This window comes from Crocuta crocuta, unplaced genomic scaffold (assembly GCF_008692635.1).
Source record: "Crocuta crocuta isolate KB4526 unplaced genomic scaffold, BGI_CrCroc_1.0 scaffold113, whole genome shotgun sequence".
NCBI classification, from domain to species: domain Eukaryota; kingdom Metazoa; phylum Chordata; class Mammalia; order Carnivora; family Hyaenidae; genus Crocuta; species Crocuta crocuta.
Window position 1 is genome coordinate 4,726,843 of NW_027530368.1, and position 18,917 is coordinate 4,745,759.

At 40.5% G+C, this 18,917-nt stretch overlaps 1 protein-coding gene across 5 annotated transcripts in view; it reads left to right on the plus strand.

The window, feature by feature from the left end:
- CUNH2orf42 (chromosome unknown C2orf42 homolog) overlaps nt 1–15,245 on the plus strand; it is a 34,044-nt gene extending 18,799 nt beyond the window's left edge. For 4 of the 5 annotated variants that reach the window (XM_077766345.1, XM_077766347.1, XM_077766346.1 and 1 more), the window contains 6 exons: nt 1,307–1,411; nt 3,084–3,188; nt 8,993–9,100; nt 10,407–10,507; nt 11,856–12,018; nt 14,569–15,245. In XM_077766345.1, coding sequence (XP_077622471.1) covers nt 1,307–1,411; nt 3,084–3,188; nt 8,993–9,100; nt 10,407–10,507; nt 11,856–12,018; nt 14,569–14,777 — 791 coding nt within the window. In that variant the 3' untranslated portion in view covers nt 14,778–15,245. The remainder of the gene's footprint in view (nt 1–1,306; nt 1,412–3,083; nt 3,189–8,992; nt 9,101–10,406; nt 10,508–11,855; nt 12,019–14,568) is intronic. The other variant, XM_077766349.1, reaches the window with a different exon arrangement.
- Nucleotides 15,246–18,917: the final 3,672 nt, after the last annotated feature.

Genomic DNA, 18,917 nt, shown 5'->3' on the forward strand with positions numbered 1-18,917 from the left:
AAATACTACCAGTCTACACATGTGAGTAGGAACATTTTTGTGGGTAGAGGGAGTATTTTTGGAGGTGGGTCAAATGGTCATGCACAGGAGTTTTGATGCTGGGATGTTGGAGAAAGATGGAGAAAAAAGTGACATGGGTATTTTTGTTTTTGAAAAGTAATTTTGGCAGCAGTATAGAGCAGAAACTGTTAAATGTTTATTTATTGGTCTTTCCCAAGAAAACATGAAAGTAAAAAAAAAAAGTTCTTATCCTTTGACTCAGTAGTCCTGATTCTAAATAATCTTTTAAAAAAAATTTAAATGTGTTTTATTTATTTCTGAAAGAGAGAGAACAGCGTGAACAGGGGAGGGTCAGAGAGAGAAGGGATACAGAATCTGAAACAGGCTCCAGGCTCTGAGCTAGCTGTCAGCACAGAGCCCGATGCGGAGCTCGAACCCACAAACTGTGAGATCATAACCTGAGCTGAAGTCAGACACCTAACCGACTGAGCCACCCGGGTGCCCCTATAAATAATCTTTTTTTAAGGAATAATCCTTGATACAGGGAAAACATTTTGCTCACAGATGTTAATTTTACAATTATTTGTAATATTGAAAAATTAGAAACAAATAAAGGCCAACCACTAGGGATAGTTAAAGAAACCATGATAAAGCAACTTTATAGAATATTAGGCAGCCATTAAAAATCATGATTAAGAATTTATAAACAATTATAAAAATTATTATAAAGAAATGTTTAGATAACTCAGATAAAATATAGAATGCTCAGTTAAATTTGAATTTCATACAAGCAATAAATAATTTTTAGTATAAGTATGTACCATGCAATATTTAGAACATACCTATATTAAAAACTATTCATTTATTTGAAATTCAGAATTTTTTTGTGTGCTAAATTTGGTGATCCTGGGATAATCACAGTTATTTAAAATCACCAAACCAGCGAAATCAGCCATACACAAACACACACACACACACACACACACACACACACACACACTCTCTTTCTGGTAGTTCACCAGAAAATTGATAGTGATTGAGAAGTGGGAGCAGTAGGTGAATTTTTTTTTCTTCTTTTCACTTCTAGGTCCACACCCACGTCCCAATTTCCTGTAAAGAGCATATAAAACTTAAAATGTTATGTATAAATGGTAATGTTAATTCCTTCTAGAAGCTGAAGCTAACTTAGACCTTAGCAAAGACGTTTTAATATGTTTTAGATTCTTGAGAAATTAATATAGAATCGATTTATATTCTGCAAACATATTATTAAATGATTAAATCACTATACTGATGTGTGGTTTAGGTGCACAGACGAACAGTTCACTGTTGCCTCAGGATGCAGTGAGCAGTAATCTAAGGAAAAGTGGCCTGAAAAAGCCTGTGGTTGCTTCTTCATTAAAAAGGCAGGGTAAGTTTCCCTTCCCCAGAGTAGGCCAAAGAGGTGGGAAATCCTCCTGAAGCAGCCCAAAGCAATATAATCAAAAGAAATGTTGCATGTTATCACCCAAAGAGTGCTGAGGTAAACACTAGCAGGCACTGAGGCTGATGTCTGTTCTCTTTCACTCGTTTCAAATCATACTCAGACCCAAATCGTGTCTTTTTAATGACAAACGCAGCAAAGATGCCTGCACGTTTTGGCAGCACACGTTCTGTAGGATATTTTCCCTTTGTGGCTTGTTACCCACATGCAGTTGGTATGGAGCCTCAGAGTTGAAGAAGAAACATATTTTATAATTCTGCAGTGATAAATGTTTGTTGAGAAAGGCAAAAATAATCTGCTCTCCAGAGTTGAAGTTTGGGGCACCTGGCTGGCTTAGTCAGTAGATCAGGTGACTCTTGATCCCAGGGTCGTGAGTTCGAGCCCCATGTTGGGCAGAGAGGTTACTTAAAAAATAAATAAATAAAACGAGTCAGCGTGTGTTAAAAGAAAAAAAAAATGCGGTTTGAAAACATACCTAAAAGCGGTAGCGTGGCTATCTTTCTGAACTTATGAGACAAAATGGCTTAATTTGAACATAACCCATATATTTACTTTTCTACTCAGCATAATTAAGCCCGTACATTTGGAGATCAACATTTTCTTAACTCTCATATATTATGGCTGAGTGATTAAAAACTAGGTATCATCCCTACGCTCACACTCTGGTTTTGAAGATCAGCACATAAATTAACCAATTAATTAAGAACTGACATATTCCAGGAATAAATGTTCTTGGCAGGTCAAGGAGTAAACAAATCGGAAACATCAGGTAGAAGATTTTTAACAGATTTTCATCACTTCCTTTGGTACAAAGGGAAAATAAAATATAATAAAATAGCTTTTCATCCAAATTATCACTATATACATTTACTTAATGAAAATTTTAGTTTCAAATGAATAGTAGTTATGGCATCATAATCTCCTGATTTTATAGCTCTCTAAAGCAACCATTATACAAGCCATGCTTTAGTTTGCAGTTTATTTTTTTTTTCAAAAATTTTATTTTTAAGTAATCTCTGCACCCAGTCTGGAGATCGAACTCATGACCCCAAGGTCAAGAGTCAAATGCTCCACTGACTGAGCCAGCCAGGCTCTTCTTCAATTTGCAGCTTAATGTTGAAAGGCTACAAACTTTCTGTGGTTAATAAGCTTAAACCCATCAGTCTCTCACAGCTTTTCACTTCTTTTTTCCTAAATGGATTTTTTTTTTAAGTTTATTTATTTATTTTGAGAAAGAGAGCGAGCAGGGGAGGGGCAGAGAGAGAAAGAGAGAGAGAATCCAAGCAGGTACTGTGCAGTCAGCACAGAGCCCGATGCTAGGCTTGAACTCACGAAGCATGAGATCATGACCTGAGCCCAAACCAAGCATTAGACGCTCAACCAACTGAGCGACCCAGGTGTCCCTCTAGATGAATTCTTAAAAATCCTAGAATTTTCCATTTCACTTAATGTATCTAATTTTTTTTTTTTAAATTCAGCTTGTTGCTCTTTTCTGTACAAAATCCACAGCTTTTTCAAACTTCAGTTAACTGTTGTTTTTGTAAAAAAAAAAACCAAAAACATAAAAATTACTGAAAAGTTTTTTTGTTTGTTATCCTAGCCTGTGGTCAGCTGCTAGATGAGGCCCAAGTGACCTTATCCTTCCAAGACTGGCTGGCCAGCGTCACAGAACGCATCCATCAAACCATGCACTATCAGTTTGATGGTAAGTATTGGTCACCCAATTTAGCCATTGCTGAAAGTAGGAGAATTAGAGTCATTGTGTTGTAGTTCTGTTCTGTTTTTGTTTTTTGTTTAATTCCAGTATATATATATATATATATGTTTTATATATATATATATATATATATATATATGTTAGCATACAGTGTTATATTAGTTTCAGGTATACAATATAGTGATTCCACAATCCCATACATCATCTGGTGTTCATCACTACAAGTGCATTCCTTAATCCCCATCTCATATTTCACCCATTCCCCCCACTCTCCTCCCCTCTGGTAACCATCAGTTCTCTATAGTTAAGAGTCTGTTTCTTGATTTGTCTCTCTCTCTCTCTCTTTTTTTCTTTGTTTTGTTTCTTAAATTACACATTAGAGTGAAATCATATGGTATTTGTCTTTCTCTGACTTATTACACCTACCATTATACTCTCTGGCTCCATCCATGTCATTGCAAATAGTAGTTCTATTCTGTTTTGAGAGGAAAAGTAATTAGGCTTCAGTCCAGGGTGCACTGGGCCACAAGAAAGTAGCGATTTAAATAAAATGAAGGACTAATCACATCATTAAAACACAGGACTAGCAAAATGAAATTAGAGATGGAAGAGCACAAGCAGTAAATAATCAGTAAAGGTAGATGGCCTTGGTCTTGGGGTACGCCTGCCTGGGCATGCACATATATGGATGTGTGTTAGGTGAAAGAGATACCAAAGCCTTAGGAGATCACTCTAACTTGCAAACTTAAAATCAGATTAAGGGAGGAAAACGTTTAGAGAAAAATCTAAATATGTGACACTAAGACAGTTATATAAAATTACATAGACATATTAAGGAAGAATGGAGAGTACAGGCTGGATTTGGGTTGATTGTGATAACTTCATGCGACCTCAGCAATTTCAGAGGTGGACCAGCCAACCAGTCTTGGCCCATTGCCTTAAAAACATCCTTGATGGCTGGTTTTCCAGGCTTTGTCCAGTGGTGAGGAGCTCACCACTTTTTGAGGCAGCCCATAACATTGTTGGACAGTGAGAGCTGTGAGGAAAGTCTTCCTCACACTAGGTGGAAATGTTTGCATCTGATACTTCCCGTTGGTTCTGGTTATGCACTCCAGCCACATGGAGTAGTCCTGTTTTTGTTTCTAAGGGATAGTCCCTATCATTGCACACTCACCTGTCATGCTGCCTGACAGGTCTTCTTTTCTCCAAGTGATACATCTCAGGTCTTCAAACACTCCTCACAGCATATTTGCAGACCTCATATAATTGTAATGTTCTTTGCTGTATATGTTGCAGTTTATGATTTTCATTTTAATCTTTAAGTTTATTTATTCATTTTGAGAGAGAGTAAAAACACGAGCAGGGAAGGGGCAGAAAGAGAGGGGAAGGAGAGAATCCCAAGCAGGCTCCACACTGTCAGCGCAGAGCCTCACCTGGGGGGCTTCATCTCACGAACCATGAGCTCATGGCCCGAGCCGAGGTCAAGAGTTGGACACAACTGACTGAGCCACCCAGTCGCCCCTATGATTATCATTTGAAAAATGAAACAGGCGCCTGGCTGGCTGTTGGTAGAACATGCGATTTTTGATTTCGGGATTGTAAGTTTGAGCCCCATGTTGGATGTAGAGATTATTTAAAAATAGAATCTGTAGGGGCACTTGGGTGGCTCAGTCAGTTAAGTGACCAACTTCAGCTCAGGTCATGATTTCACAGTTCATGAGTTCAAGCCCTACATTGGGCTCTGTACTGACAGCTCAGAGCCCAGAGCCTGCTTCAGATTCTGTGTCTCTACCTCTGTCTCTGCCCTTTCCTTGCTCTGTCTCTCTGTGTCTCAAAAATAGACATTAAAAAAAAGAAGTTATAAAAAAATAAAATCTTTAAAAATAAATAAATATGGGGTGCCTGGGTAGCACAGTAGGTTGATCATCCAACTATTGGTTTCGGCTCAGGTCATGACCTCATGGTTTGTGGGTTCAAGCCCCATGGCAGGCTCCGTACTGACAGAGTAGAGCCCACTTGGGATTCTCTCTCCCTCTCTTTCTGCCCTTCCTTTTCCCCCACTTGCTCTCTTTGTCTCTCTCTCTCTCAAAATAAATAAATAAACTTGAAAAAATTATTTATAAATAGATAAGACACCCCAAAGTGAATAGTAGCCCAAAAGGAGACACTCAATAGGAAATGAGTTTTGAAGGATTATAGTAGTTATGGCTTCACAGTGAGGGAAGAGACAAGAATGGAGGTCTTGCAATTCATGTTTAATTTTGTTTATATTTAGAATAAATAAAACTTCAGAAGTTACTTTTTAGAAACATGAAATTAATTAAGAGTTTTTTTTTTTAAATTTTTTTAATGTTTTTTTTTTTTATTTATTTCTAGGAGAGAGAGAGACAGCATGAGCAGGGGAGGGTCAGAGAGAGAGGGAGTCACAGATTGAAACAGTCTCCAGGCTCTGAGCCGGCAGCCAGCACAGAGCCCGACGTGGGGCTCGAACCCACGAACCGCGAGATCATGACCCAAGCGAAAGTCGGACACTTAACCGACTAAGCCACCCAGGCGCCCCAATAAATTAAGAGTTTTAAGGAGTCTATGCTTTGGTGCCTGGGTATTCACTCAGTTTAGCATCTGATGCTTGATCTCAGCCCAGGTCATGATCTCACAGTTTGTGAGACTGAGCCCCACACTGGGCTCAGCACTGACAGCGTGCAGACTGCTTGGGATTTTCTCTCTCTGCCCCTCTCTTGCTCTCTTTCTTTTAAAAAAAATAATAAATAAACAAAATAAAATAGTCTGGTCTTTTTCCTATTAAAATTATTTATTCACTGTTTGAAGTAATATAATAAGTACCTATTAACCCGCGTCCCCAAATCAAAAATAGAACACCAACAATAATGTAAGATGCACACTGTGGTCCCTCTCTGTCCCATTCTCCATTACCACTCTTTCTCACTATCTCCATTACCATTACCTTTGTCAAAGTCACCATCATCTCTCCTGGACCATGAGTCTGTATGTTTTATGTGGGCCTTTCAAGAGTAATTTGTACATCTAAGCCCTGGCATCACATCATCTAAGTTCTAGTCAGTTAGCACTTCCTTTAGACCAGTAATGATCTCTGCATGTAGTCCATAATCTAAGTTCAAGATGAAAAATTTTAAGATTCCTTTGTATGGTGACTTTTCCAAACTGCCCATATAACACTGTTTTAGTGGCTTAGAAGTGGTGACAGTTTTGCCATTGACATTCTGCATTCAATAAAGTATACAAAAACATTTGAAAGAATGTAAAGTCTTTCTATGGATTTCTAGAAAACCTTTTATTTTTATTTTTCTTGGTTTGACCTTTGTTTCGAAAAGGCATCTGAGGGGTGCCTGGCTGGCTCAGCTGATAGAGCATCTTGATCTCAGGGTGGTAAGTTCAAGCACCACACTGGGTATGGAGCCTACCTAAAAAAAAAATCTTTTTTTAAATAAAAAGACTTTTGAACCATCTTTAAGAGTCTTCTTTAAGAGCCATTCTTGGGATGTTTGGGTGGCTCAGTAGGTTAAGCGTCCAACTCTTTTTTTTTTTTTTTTTAATTTTTTATTTATTTCTAGGAGAGACAGAGACAGCGTGAGCAGGGGAGGGTCAGAGAGAGAGGGAGTCACAGACTGAAACAGGCTCCAGGCTCTGAGCTGGCAGTCAGCACAGAGCCCGACACAGGGCTCGAACCCACGAACCGCGAGATCATGACCTAAGCGAAAGTCGGACGGTTGTCCGACTGAGCCACCCAGGCGCCCCAGCGTCCAACTCTTAAATTTTGCTCAGGTCATGATCCCAGGGTTGTGGGATCAAGCCCTATACTGGGTTCTATGCTGAGTGTGGAGCCTGCTTAAAACTCTCTCTCTGTCTGTCTTTGTCTCTCTCTGTCTCTCTCTCTCTTTCTCTCTCCCTCTCTCTCTCACTCTCTCTCTCGGCACCTGGGTGGCTCAGTCAGTTAAGCATCCAACTTCGGCTCAGGTCGTGATCTCATGGTTTGTGGGTTCAAGCCCCGCATCGGGCTCTGCTGACAGCTCAGAGCCTGAAGCTTGCTTGCTTCAGATTCTGTGCCTCTGTCTTTCTCTGCCCCTTCCCAACTCATGCTCTGACACTCTCTCGCTCTCAAAAATAAATATTTTATTAAAAAAAATTTTTTGGGGGGTGCCTGGGTGGCTCAGTTAGTTAAGCATCCAGCTTCGGCTCAGGTCATGATCTCACAGTTTGTGGGTTTGAGCCCTGCGTCGGGCTCTGTGCTGACAGCTAGCTCAGAGCCTGGAGCCTGTTTCAGATTCTGTGTCTCCCTCTCTCTCTGACCCTCCCCTGCTCACGCTGTCTCTCTCTCAGAAATAAATAAAACATTAAAAAAAACTTTTTTTAATGTTTATTTTTGAGAGCAAGAGAGAGACAGAGCGTGAGCAGGGGAGAGGCAGAGAGAGGAGTAGTCACAAAATCCGAAGCAGACTCCAGGCTCTGAGCTGTCAGCACAGAGCCCGACCTGGGGCTTGAACCCATGGACTGCGAGATCATGACCTGAGCTGAAGTCAGACACTTAACCGACTGAGCCACCCAGGCGCTCCTGTAATAAACATTTTTTTTTAAATAAAATTAAATAAAGATTCTCTCTCTCTCAGGGTCACCTGGGTGGCTCAGTCAGTTAAGTATCCAATTCTTGATTTCACTCAGGTCATGATCTTATAGTTCATGAGTTTGAGCCCCACATCAGGCTCTGCTAACAGTGTGGAGAGCCTTTTTGGGATTCTGTCTCCCTCTCTCTGCCCCTTCCTGCTCATGCTCTCTCTCTCAAAAATAAATAAATATTTTTTTAAAAAAGATTCCCACTCTCTCTCTCTCTGCTCTTCTCCCATACCCCACTCTTGTGCATACACACACTCTCTCAAATTAAAAAGAAAAACAAAACACCCTATTCTCTAAGTTGTATCTAGCCAGGTAGTAGTTCTGGAACAGGTTTGTGTGTGTGTGTGTGTGTGTGTGTGTGTGTGTGTGTGTGTGTGTTTGGCTTTGTATTGTTTTGTTTGTAAGCTCTACACCCAATATGGAGCTTGAACTCACAACCTGCCGAGATCAGGACTCACTTGATCCACCACTGAGCCATCCAGGCACCCTCCTCATGGAGAGTTTTTAAAGAAAACTCTAAACTCTTTCAGCCCCTTTGCTGATCACTATTTCTGCTGACTTTTTGTTGACTCTAGTGTCTTACAAGTTTCTATAAGCGGTTTGTTGCGTACTTTCAAAACATTTTGCCTTCTTAGAGATCATGTTCAGAGAGAAAGGTGGATGCTTGTTGGATAAACAGGATCCTGACTTTGTGGCACCCCTGGCCCAGACCATCTGAGTGGTAACTTACTGTTACTTTGCTTGGACATGAATGTACATCGCAAATGCCTGGAGATAGTGAGCAGGATTGAATCAAGTTTACCTTCTCAACTCAGCCTCGTTGTTCGCATCTCATTTCAAATGCTCTTTAAAGGGGAAAAAGTCTGGGCTGGGCTGCTGTTTATGAAAGTGGGGAATTGAAAAGTTATCTTTGGTAGATGACAAGGGTCTGTTGTATTTGTCATAATAGGGATCAAGAGTAGGGCTGGTGACAGTGCTTGACTCATAAAGGTCAATCAAAGCCTTCTTTTTGCCTCTGTGTAAAGCAGTCTCAGTGGCATTTTTAGTTATTACTGCCACCCAATTCCATTTCTTCCACTTCTCCCTGCATGTCAGAAAGCCTACTGAGCTTCTCTAAATGAGTTTCTTCTCATTTGCTCTAGGCAAACCAGAGCCACTGGTGTTCCACATTCCTCAGTCCTTTTTTGATGCCCTGCAACAAAGAATATCTATAGGAAGTGCAAAGAAACGGCTTCCCAACTCCACCACAGGTATGGGATTACTTCCTCAGGAGCAGCAATAGATGTCTTGACCTTAGAGAATTATGCTTAGAGAAACCGTGTGGAATTTTCAGGATTAGGACTTCTAGTCCTAATGCTCAGAACACAATGCTCAGAACATGAAGTCTTAGCCAGTCAGCTCTTGGAGTAATGATCACCCTCCTCAAATGTACCATACTTATTCCACTGAGAGTTAGTGGAAAGATTCAGAAAGCACAAACTTGGTAAAAGGACAGTGAGGTGTAATGAGGGTGTTTGACATTCTCTAGATGGGAACCAATTTCAACGAAAGCATTACAGGCTCCAGTCATCATTTGGTCTGGCTTCTTGGAAGCATATTACAGTCTGTATCAAAACCAAAAACTTGTTTTTCATGGTTCCCAATTTTGATCAAGGAAGATTTTATTTTTAGAGGAATACTTAGGTGTGGAGCCCTTTACAATTACATTACTCTGGTGCTTATTTGTTGGTTTGCCATTACATCTTCTACTAGAAATTTCATGGTACATATTAGGTAGTGAGGAAATGAGGGAGAGAGAAGGAGGAAAAAAAGGATGGCTCACTGGTAAATAGCCCAAGAGTAACTATAGCTGGACATCATTGCAACTTCTTTAGTTAGTAGTTATTTGATGATTATAATAGGGACTGTTTGAGGTTTAATTCTATCTTTGGATAGTACAAGCTGTGAATCACTGTTTAGGGCTATAAAAATCTTTGTCTTCACAGCTTATCTGTCTGAGGCAGTGTTGATTCTTTTTGTCACCTTAAACTTCAGGCCTCCTAATACATTAATTTTAACCCATCCCTTGGCTATTTTTTGCAGGCCTTTTGGTAAAACTGCTTTATAATCCTACAGACAAGGCAATAGGTTGGCAACCACGGTAACTGGCTTAAACTCCACATAATTCTTTTAAGAGCTATAATTTGATCTCTGGTATATCTAAAGTTGTGAGCAGCTGTAAGGAGCCATCTTATAATGGAGTCCTGGTTGTGTAGCTACACCAAACAAAGTANCACCCAGGCGCCCCTAGAAATAAGTTTCTAAGGTGGCAAAAATAAGTAGCATCTCAAAGAAGCATCAGAGACCTCAGTTAGCAGAAATCCGTATCATTTGATTTATATCACATTTCTGCCAAGCTATTATAGATTTGCCTCTAGAATTTCTTTTTTAAAAGTGCTGAGATTCTATAAGGAAAGGAGAGCACTGCAGTGAACTTTATGGGGAGTGGGTAACAAATACAATGAAAGAGAATGTTATCTTTTGGTGGTCTAATCTTGTTCTCTTTTTACATTGAAGCTTTTGTTCGAAAAGACGCCTTGCCGCTGGGAACCTTTTCCAAGTATACCTGGCATATCACTAACATCCTGCAAGTTAAACAAATCTTAGACACCCCAGAGGTAAGAGTGTATTTCTACAATAGTAGGAGGGCAAAGAGGGGAAGAAAGAGAAACAAGTGCAGGAAGTACGTTTGCACCAGTTCCTTGAGTTATAGATGCTGAAGAGAATTCCTTTTTTTCATACTAAAAGATTATTCAGAAATATTCCTGGCTGTATAGTTCTGACTGTGATTTTAATAGGTATTCCCTGTGATTTGAAAAAGTATCTTACATTGGAATATCCTTTTTCTTTGCCTTTGGGTCAGAAAACAGAGGTCATTTTTCTTGTGAATTAGATAATGAACCCCTACTAGCTATGGTGAGCCCTGGATTAACTGGCAGGGAGCTGGAAAGTATATAAATGATTTCAGATGATCTACTATTTGTGAGGTCAGTGAACTCAGCACAATTAAATGCCTTTCCACAAACTGCAATTTAGTTCTCACTAGAAAAATGACCCTTAGTTACTTGGTGTTCTCTTTTGCAAGGGGAATGTTAGACGTTTTTAAACATTTTATTTTTCAAGCAGATCCTGAAAATTTGAGGTTTTTCCCTTCCTACAGTGATGGAATATTGTATAAATTTCAGCATAGTGTGGTTTGATACATTATGATTAGCTTAACTGCAAGGCATTGTTACATTCAGAGAAACAGTAAGTTATTTGGTAGTTATAGAACTTACACGTGAACCCTAGAAAAGGCCTGTGTTAGCACTAAAGGCACTTGAAGAACCTCTTGAAATGTTGGATGTTACAGAGACAGCTTCTCGCCTGGACTAAGTGTTTCAGGGAGGCACCATCAAGTGAAGGAAGAAAGCTAATTGATAATCTTGGAGTGTCAGTCTGTTTGGGCATTACTTAGCTGCATCGTCTCTTTCAAACTCACAACCGTGTGTTGGTATTAACTGAATTTTGCAGATGAGAAACAGGCTATGCCCTGCTGTTTAGTGTCAAAGACCAGTTCAAGTTCTCTCTGCCTCAATCCCAAGGACGGTGTGAAGCATACAAGGTGTGAGGTCAACTGTAGGTGCTGTCAATGGAGCTTTTAGAAGAGGAATCATGCTAGCAGAGAGGCAGGGAAGAGAATAAAATTGATTTGAGAGCAAGTCTATGCCAGTAGCCATTGCATAGCCATGAAGTTGTTAGGGGTTCCGTTCATAGATAGTTTGGCTGGGGTTCAAATTAAATTAGAGAGAAAAAAGGAAAGCCATGAGTGATGTAAAGGAGAAAAGGCAGATTTCTTGATAGCATTTACTTGAAAATACAAGAGGAGGCTTTTATTAATTTGAATGTAAAAAAAAAGAATAAGTGAAAGATCTGTTGTCTTTGAAAGTTTTTCCTTTCTCACCTTGATATTGTCTTCATGTCCAGATGCCCTTGGAAATCACTCGGAGTTTTATCCAGAACCGGGATGGCACTTATGAGCTGTTTAAATGCCCTAAAGTGGAAGTAGAGAGCATAGCAGAAACCTATGGTCGTATAGAAAAGCAACCTGTGCTGAGACCTTTGGAATTAAAAACTTTTCTCAAAGTTGGTAAGTGAAATTGTGCTTTCAATAGCACATCTTCCTTTGAAGGGCAGCTATGTGCACTGAACTGTCTTAGACATTGGATCTTGACCTTAAACAAAGATGCATGCATTCATCTTGTAAAAGCCATCATGGAATAAAGTGTTTTGTTTTCTTTAAAAGAATGCTTTTAAAATAAAATTATAAGGGGCACCTGGCTGACTCAGTTGGTGAAGCACATGATTCTTGATCTTTGGGTTGTAAATTTGAGTTCCATGTTGGGTGTAGAGATTACTTAAAAATAAAATCTCTAAAAATAAATAGAATAGAATAGAAGTAATACATATTCATTATAGAGAAGTCATAGATTTCATTATAGAGCATAAAGGAGAAAGGTAAACCACCTATAATCCCATGCACCATAGAAGACATTGCCATTAAGATTTTAGGAGCACCTGGATGGCTCAGTCGGTTAAGCGTCTGACTTCGGCTCAGGTCATAAACTCGCAGTTCATGAGTTTGAGCCCTGCAGCGGGCTCTGTGCTGACAGCTGGGAGCCTGGAGCTTGCTTTGGATTCTGTGTCTCCTTCTTTCTCTCTCTCTCTCTGACCCTCCCCCACTTGCACTCTGTTTCTCACTCTCAAAAATAAACACTAAATAAAAAGATTTTAGTATATATCCTTTTAGACTCTGTTCTGTGCATGAAAAGTTTGCATATATAAACTTGAAAATTTTTAATAAAATAATTTACCATTTTAACCATTTTTAAGTGGATAGTTCTCAGGCATTAAGTCCACTTACATTGTTGTGCAGTCATCACCACCATCCGTCTCCAGAACTTTTTTGTCTTCCTCCACTGAAACTGTCCCCATTAAATATTAAGTCCCCACTCTCACCTTGCCCCTGATCCCTGGCAACCACCATTCTGTTTTCTGTCTTTATGACTATTTTAGGTAGCTCATGTAAGTAAAATCATACAATATTTTTCCTTTCTCTGACTGACTTATTTCACTTACCACAATGTCTACAAGACTCATCCATGCTGTAAAGCAAGTGTCAAAATTTCTTTGCTGTTTTTTTTTTTTTTTTTTTTTTTTTAAGTAAGCAGTGTGCCCAACATGAGATCTCAGGACCCCAAGATCAAGATTCACATGCTCTGGGGCTCCTGGGTGGCTCAGTTAATTAAGCATCCAACTTAAGCTCAGATCATGATCTCATGGTTCGTGGGTTTGAGCCCTGTTGTTGGGCTCTGTGCTGACAACTCAGAGCCTGGAGCCTGCTTCAGATTCTGTGTCTCCTCCGTTTCTCTCTCTCTCTGCCCCTCCCCCACTCACGCTCTGTCTCTGTCTCTCTTTCTCTCTCCTTTAAAAATAAGTAAACATTAAAAAAATTAAAAAAGATTCACATGCTCTGTCAACTGAGCTAGCCAGGTGCCCCATACTTTATTATTTTCAATTCTGCTAGTGTTTTTTTTTTTTTTTTTAATAAAATGTTTATTTATTTTGAGAGAGAAAGAACATGCGAACACAAGTAGGGGGAAGGATAGAGAGATATCTCACAACTGTGAGCCGTGAGATCATGACCTGAGCCAAAATCAAGAGTTGGCCCCTGCTAGTGTTTCATATTTTTTTGAAAGCATTCTGTAACCTTAGTTTTTCATGTTTGAATCTTTGATCCTCTGGAATTTATTTTGATATAAGGTATGAGGTACGATTCTGCCACCTTTTATTTTCTTCCAGATAGTTATCTAATTGATGCACACTATTATAAGAAACACTTGTATTTTACTAATTGAAATTAATAATTTTACTAATTGAAAATGCAGCCTTTATCTTATGCTAAATTCCTGTTCTATTTGTGTCCACTTTGGATCTTTCTGTTTTGTTCATTTAATATCCCAGTACCACACTCCTTTGGTCATTATGGGTTTGTAATATGTTTTAGAACCATGTAATTTTAATTCTGTTTCTGGTTTCCTTGAAACTTGCCCTTTTCTTGCTAGTCTCCCTTTTAATCTCATCCAGCTATCTTTTCTTCTTAATCTGGGTTCTCCTTAGTATTTTTTTTGGCTCGGGGTACCTGGGTGGCTCAGTCGGTTGAGTGTCCGGCTTCGGCTCAGGTGATGATCTTGCAGTTTGTGGGTTCGAGCCCCGTGTCGGGCTCTGTGATGACAGCTAGCTCAGAGCCTGGAGCCTGCTTCAGATTCTGTATCTCCCTCTCTCTCTGACCCTCCCCTGCTCACGCTGTCTCTCTCTGTCTCAAAAATAAAAGTAAACTATTAAAAAAAAATATTCTTTTGGCTCTATTTCCATGAAGGCTGGGTCTTATTTCATTTGAGGGTGCCAGACAGTTCCCTGAAAATTTCATTTGCATAGATATACCAGTAATCACTTTTCCCTTCCCTTGATTCTTCTTATTGTTTTTCCCCATTTCTCTCTTCTGTTTGTTGTTGTTGTTTAAATTTTTTCTCCTTTTTTTTTTTTTAATTTATTTATTACTGAACAGAATAACATCTGTCCAGCCTTAAATTTTTGGCATGGTACTAATCAATGTTCCTTTTTTTTTTTTGGTCTTCAGGCAACACTTCCCCAGATCAAAAGGAGCCAACACCTTTCATCATTGAGTGGATTCCAGATATCCTTCCTCAATCCAAGATTGGTGAGCTGCGGATCAAGTTTGAGTACGGTCACCACCGGAACGGTCATGTGGCAGAATACCAAGACCAGCGGCCACCACTGGACCAGCCCTTGGAACTGGCTCCTCTGACCACCATCACTTTTCCTTGACACAAAACAAGAGTCTTTTGCTGCTAAATTTGCACATTCCCACCCCTTGACAATATTAAATACTAGTTAGGCACTTAGATGGCCCTGTTCCCTAGTGAACTGCTCTTAGCCCAGATGTAACTTCTCATCGCATTCAAGTGGGTTCTGTTGAAAAAAAACTTCCTCTTGTAAATGGCCTTTTTGGTGCTGCTGTGTATGGTCTTCGTTATAAATTGGGTGATATTTCTGGTTAGAATTTTTAAAGGAACAAAAAGGAAATCAGCTATCTTTCCTTCTTAAAGAACTCACCTTTAGAGTTTTTTTCAACCTTTTCTGATTCTCTAAGAAGTTAGCAGCACTTCTTTCACCAACAGAAAGTTAATAATACCCTGGTTAGGGCAGAATGTTAAGGACCATCCTGACAGAGTTCCAGTCATGCCCATTTATTCTGTTGTCAAATAAAAGCACAGTGTCACTAGTTTTTCCAAAGTATATCTCATGTTGGCCTGATTATAAAATTATAAGCCTTTGGGGAGATTTAACTAATAGTGAAACAGGAAAAAGAGACCCAGGTATCAAGGGATTATTGACATTTCAAATTATGCTTCTAATTACTTGTCCCCTTGATATTTATTTCCCTCTTTATTCTCTAATAATTTAGAAGCTGGTAGATTCAGTTCCTGTTTCTGAGTTCATTGATCACAGAATGGTGATACTGAAAGACAGAAGTGGTAGCCTGTCTTCAGGGAGAAAAGAAGGGAGTGACCATTCCCTATATGCCAGACGCTTTCTTTTATGTTCCTAGTCATTTTTCTCATTTAGTCCTTATTCTTGGAGTTTAGGCATTACCCCTTCTTTTAAGTTAAAGAAACAGCCTCTTTTTCTTGCTGGAAACAGCATTAAAAATAATGTTTCATTTTAGTGCAAAGGGCATGTTCTTTCTACTTTATTATGTTACTTTGATATAAATTCCTTGTAATCCATTGTCCTTGGGAACATAAGAAAAATCCACATAAAGGAGGTTCCTGGTTTTCTTTTGACTGCAGGTAACAAAAACCCAACTCTAACCAGCTCAGGCAAAAATGGGAATGAATGGTTTGTGGACTCTAAAATTGGGTTGGACAGCCATCCTGGGGTGGCACTGGGGTATAACTAGGCCTCAGGAACCCTGGGGTCAAGGTCCATCTGCCCCATCACTGTTTCTCCTGGGGCTTCACAGAGCAGCTCCCTCTAGCCAGAATTCTGACTCTTCATTCAGGCACCTGAAAGTATGACTTGCACTTTTACACTAGAGTGGAATTGGCTGCTCTATTCTCTTTCTCCTCCAAAGGGCAAAGACCCACAAGAAAGACTGTGATGGGCATTTTTGGTAAAAGTGGAGCTGTGCCCCTACAAGGGGGTGGGGGCCATGGGTAGGCAAATTAAATGTTGTCTATCCTGTGTGGTTGAGGGAATAGCTTGTGTGGAGAGCTCACAATGGTTTCGACAGTGGGGGAATTCCTTGAGGAAACTCCTGAGGAGGTCCACAGAGAACTTAGAACTTGCACTGGGCTTTAAAGGAGAATAGTTTTGTATAGATATGGAGAAGAGAGATTAGGTAAAGCATAGCCTGCTGAAGAGGAAGACCACCCAAAGAAACAGTGGTTGGTCCATTCAGGAAATCCTTCAACTTGAGTACTTTGAGGACATTGCTTACAGCTTTCTGACAGACCTGTGAGGCAAATGCCTAACAGGCAAATGCCTAGATCTAGCAGTCCTTGACTATAGCCATGGATGAGAATACCCACAAAGGCCATAAAACACAGCTGGGACAAATGATCCACCCAAAGAGGCACGGTACTCAAGTGTTAAGATCTTTACCCTGGACCACCCCAACCCACCTTCAGAGTCCATCAAAATCTGGAATGGGGTTCAGGGTTACATTGACCAATAGCTGTAATTTGGCACCCTCTCTAACAGATCAAGCATGGGCCTATGAGTACCAGTAAGAGCACTACAGTCACTCTCAAAATCCAGGCCTCTGGGACACCACCAGCATTGACCTCATTTCAGACTCCTCCCACACTACCACTCCAGGGTGATCCCAGATACTCCCAGCAGGAAAAAAGCTCTTTAAACTATGACATATCTGCCTCCCCATCCATTCATGCTCCCACTTGCTATCCACCGCAAACCTCCATTAGTCATAGGAATCTCCCATCTCTGGGTGATGGCTGTTCAGCTACTGCCTTTCAACACTGAAGCCACCATTTGTATTTTGGAATGAACAGCTCAAGAACCTCCATGTCCACATAGCCATCTGTTTACTGCACAGACTGACAATCCTTAGACAACATTAATTCTGAGAAGGATGCCGCCTTAACTCCTCCAGACAAAATAGCTGGACCCCTAATGTTGTGGGCATCACGAGAACAACTTCCTGCTACAACTATCCAGAACACTTTGTTCTAACCTATCATGTCGCTGCTTTACCAGAACTGCTGTCATCTCAACAGCTTGCTAGCTTAGAAGAGTGATAGCCCACTCAGAGACCTCCTGAAAATCTGACTCCAAGAACCACCCACATAAGTGAAGGTCTGTAGGCCTGCCACCTGGCTCTCTCAAGGTACCAGATGTCATCAGCCCTGTGGCCTTCTGGGCCCAGCAATTTACAGTCACATAAGTTCACCTTGTCTTTCACTGATTCCTATTATGTCCTGTCTGCCAATCACTCACCCTTCCCTCCAGCCCACATCTGCATATACTCCCACATACACGGAAACACTCTGGTCCCCTACTGGAGTAGGTGGCCCCTAGCTCTGGCCACCTACAGAATGCAGCCTGTGTACGTCATCTAAGAGGCACTGTTCTGTCAGTGTCTGGTTCTCCCATGTCAGAGCCCAGAACTTACCCTCTATTAGAGTAACCAACAGAAATCCCACTCTATCTGCTGAAGGTGAGAGAATGGGCAGGGGCTGCCCTCTTCCAGCCCTTTGAATTAATTACCTGAACCCTCTTAAGTATACATCACATACAATACAGAAAAGTTAGCCACAGAGAAAAATTCCTTTGTTGTTGTTGTTGTTGTTTTTTGGTGAATTTTTCCAAGTTGAACTTTTTTACCCCCTTGGCTTATTTCTCTCTATTTTTTTCTTAAATCTCCCAGATTCTGGCTTCCTAGTTTTCTTCTTTCACATTTTGTGATATTTTATGATGCTCCTTATTGGATGCTTTTTTAAGTGTTTTTTTTTTTTCTTCTTCTTACAACCCCGAGATCAATAATCATCTGCTCCACTGACTGAGCAAGCCAGGAGCCCCTGGATGCTTTTAAAAAAAACACCTTATAGACCTTGCTCCCTGTCTGCCTGCCTTCTCACCATCCAGCTCTGCAAGCTCCCTTCACATCTTTCTATCCTCCCATCTTCCTCATCGAGGGAACAGGATACCGCGTTTTACCATAGTGCTTTATGCATAGGCATCACCCAGGGATCTAGTTAGAATGCATATTCTGATTTAGAAGTCGCCCTTTTGATGACAAAATTCTGCATTTGTGTCTTCAAACTGGATGCAGAATGTACTGGACTGCATAAATGCAGCTGGACTCCATCCAGGTTGCACTCTGAGTAGCAAGACCTAATGTGTACTGTACCTGATTTGGTACTCTGACTCCCACCTCTCACTGCCACTAATGGGAGAGGGGTCGGTGACACGAAGCAATCAGTGGCTGCTGCTACAGCAATAGCAAGCATGCACCCAAGCGTTCCAAGGCAGTTTGTTAGTGTGAGCTGCTTTATGGTACGCTCCCACGAAAATGCTCGAACCCATGGAGGTACTAGCCTTCCTCCTCCAAACTGGTTCCAACTCCACAGTTTGAGAAGTAAAAAAGCGTGTCTGTAACCACACACATTCCCTGCGGTTTTCCTCCCTTCTCTCCAGCACTTTTTCAACTGTCCTCCCCCACATCATCTTAATGTTCAGATTTTAAGCCCTGGGTTCAAACCCCGACTCTGTCACCCGCTTATTAACTGTACAGCCTTGGGCAAATTATTCAACCCTGTGGTCTGGTGACCTCACCTGGATGCTGTGCATGCTAAATAAGACACTAAATACGATCTATTCCCCTTTTTTGCCTATTGTTTGCACTTCTCCCTTCCTCTTCAATCGTGTTTTTCTAACTTAGCC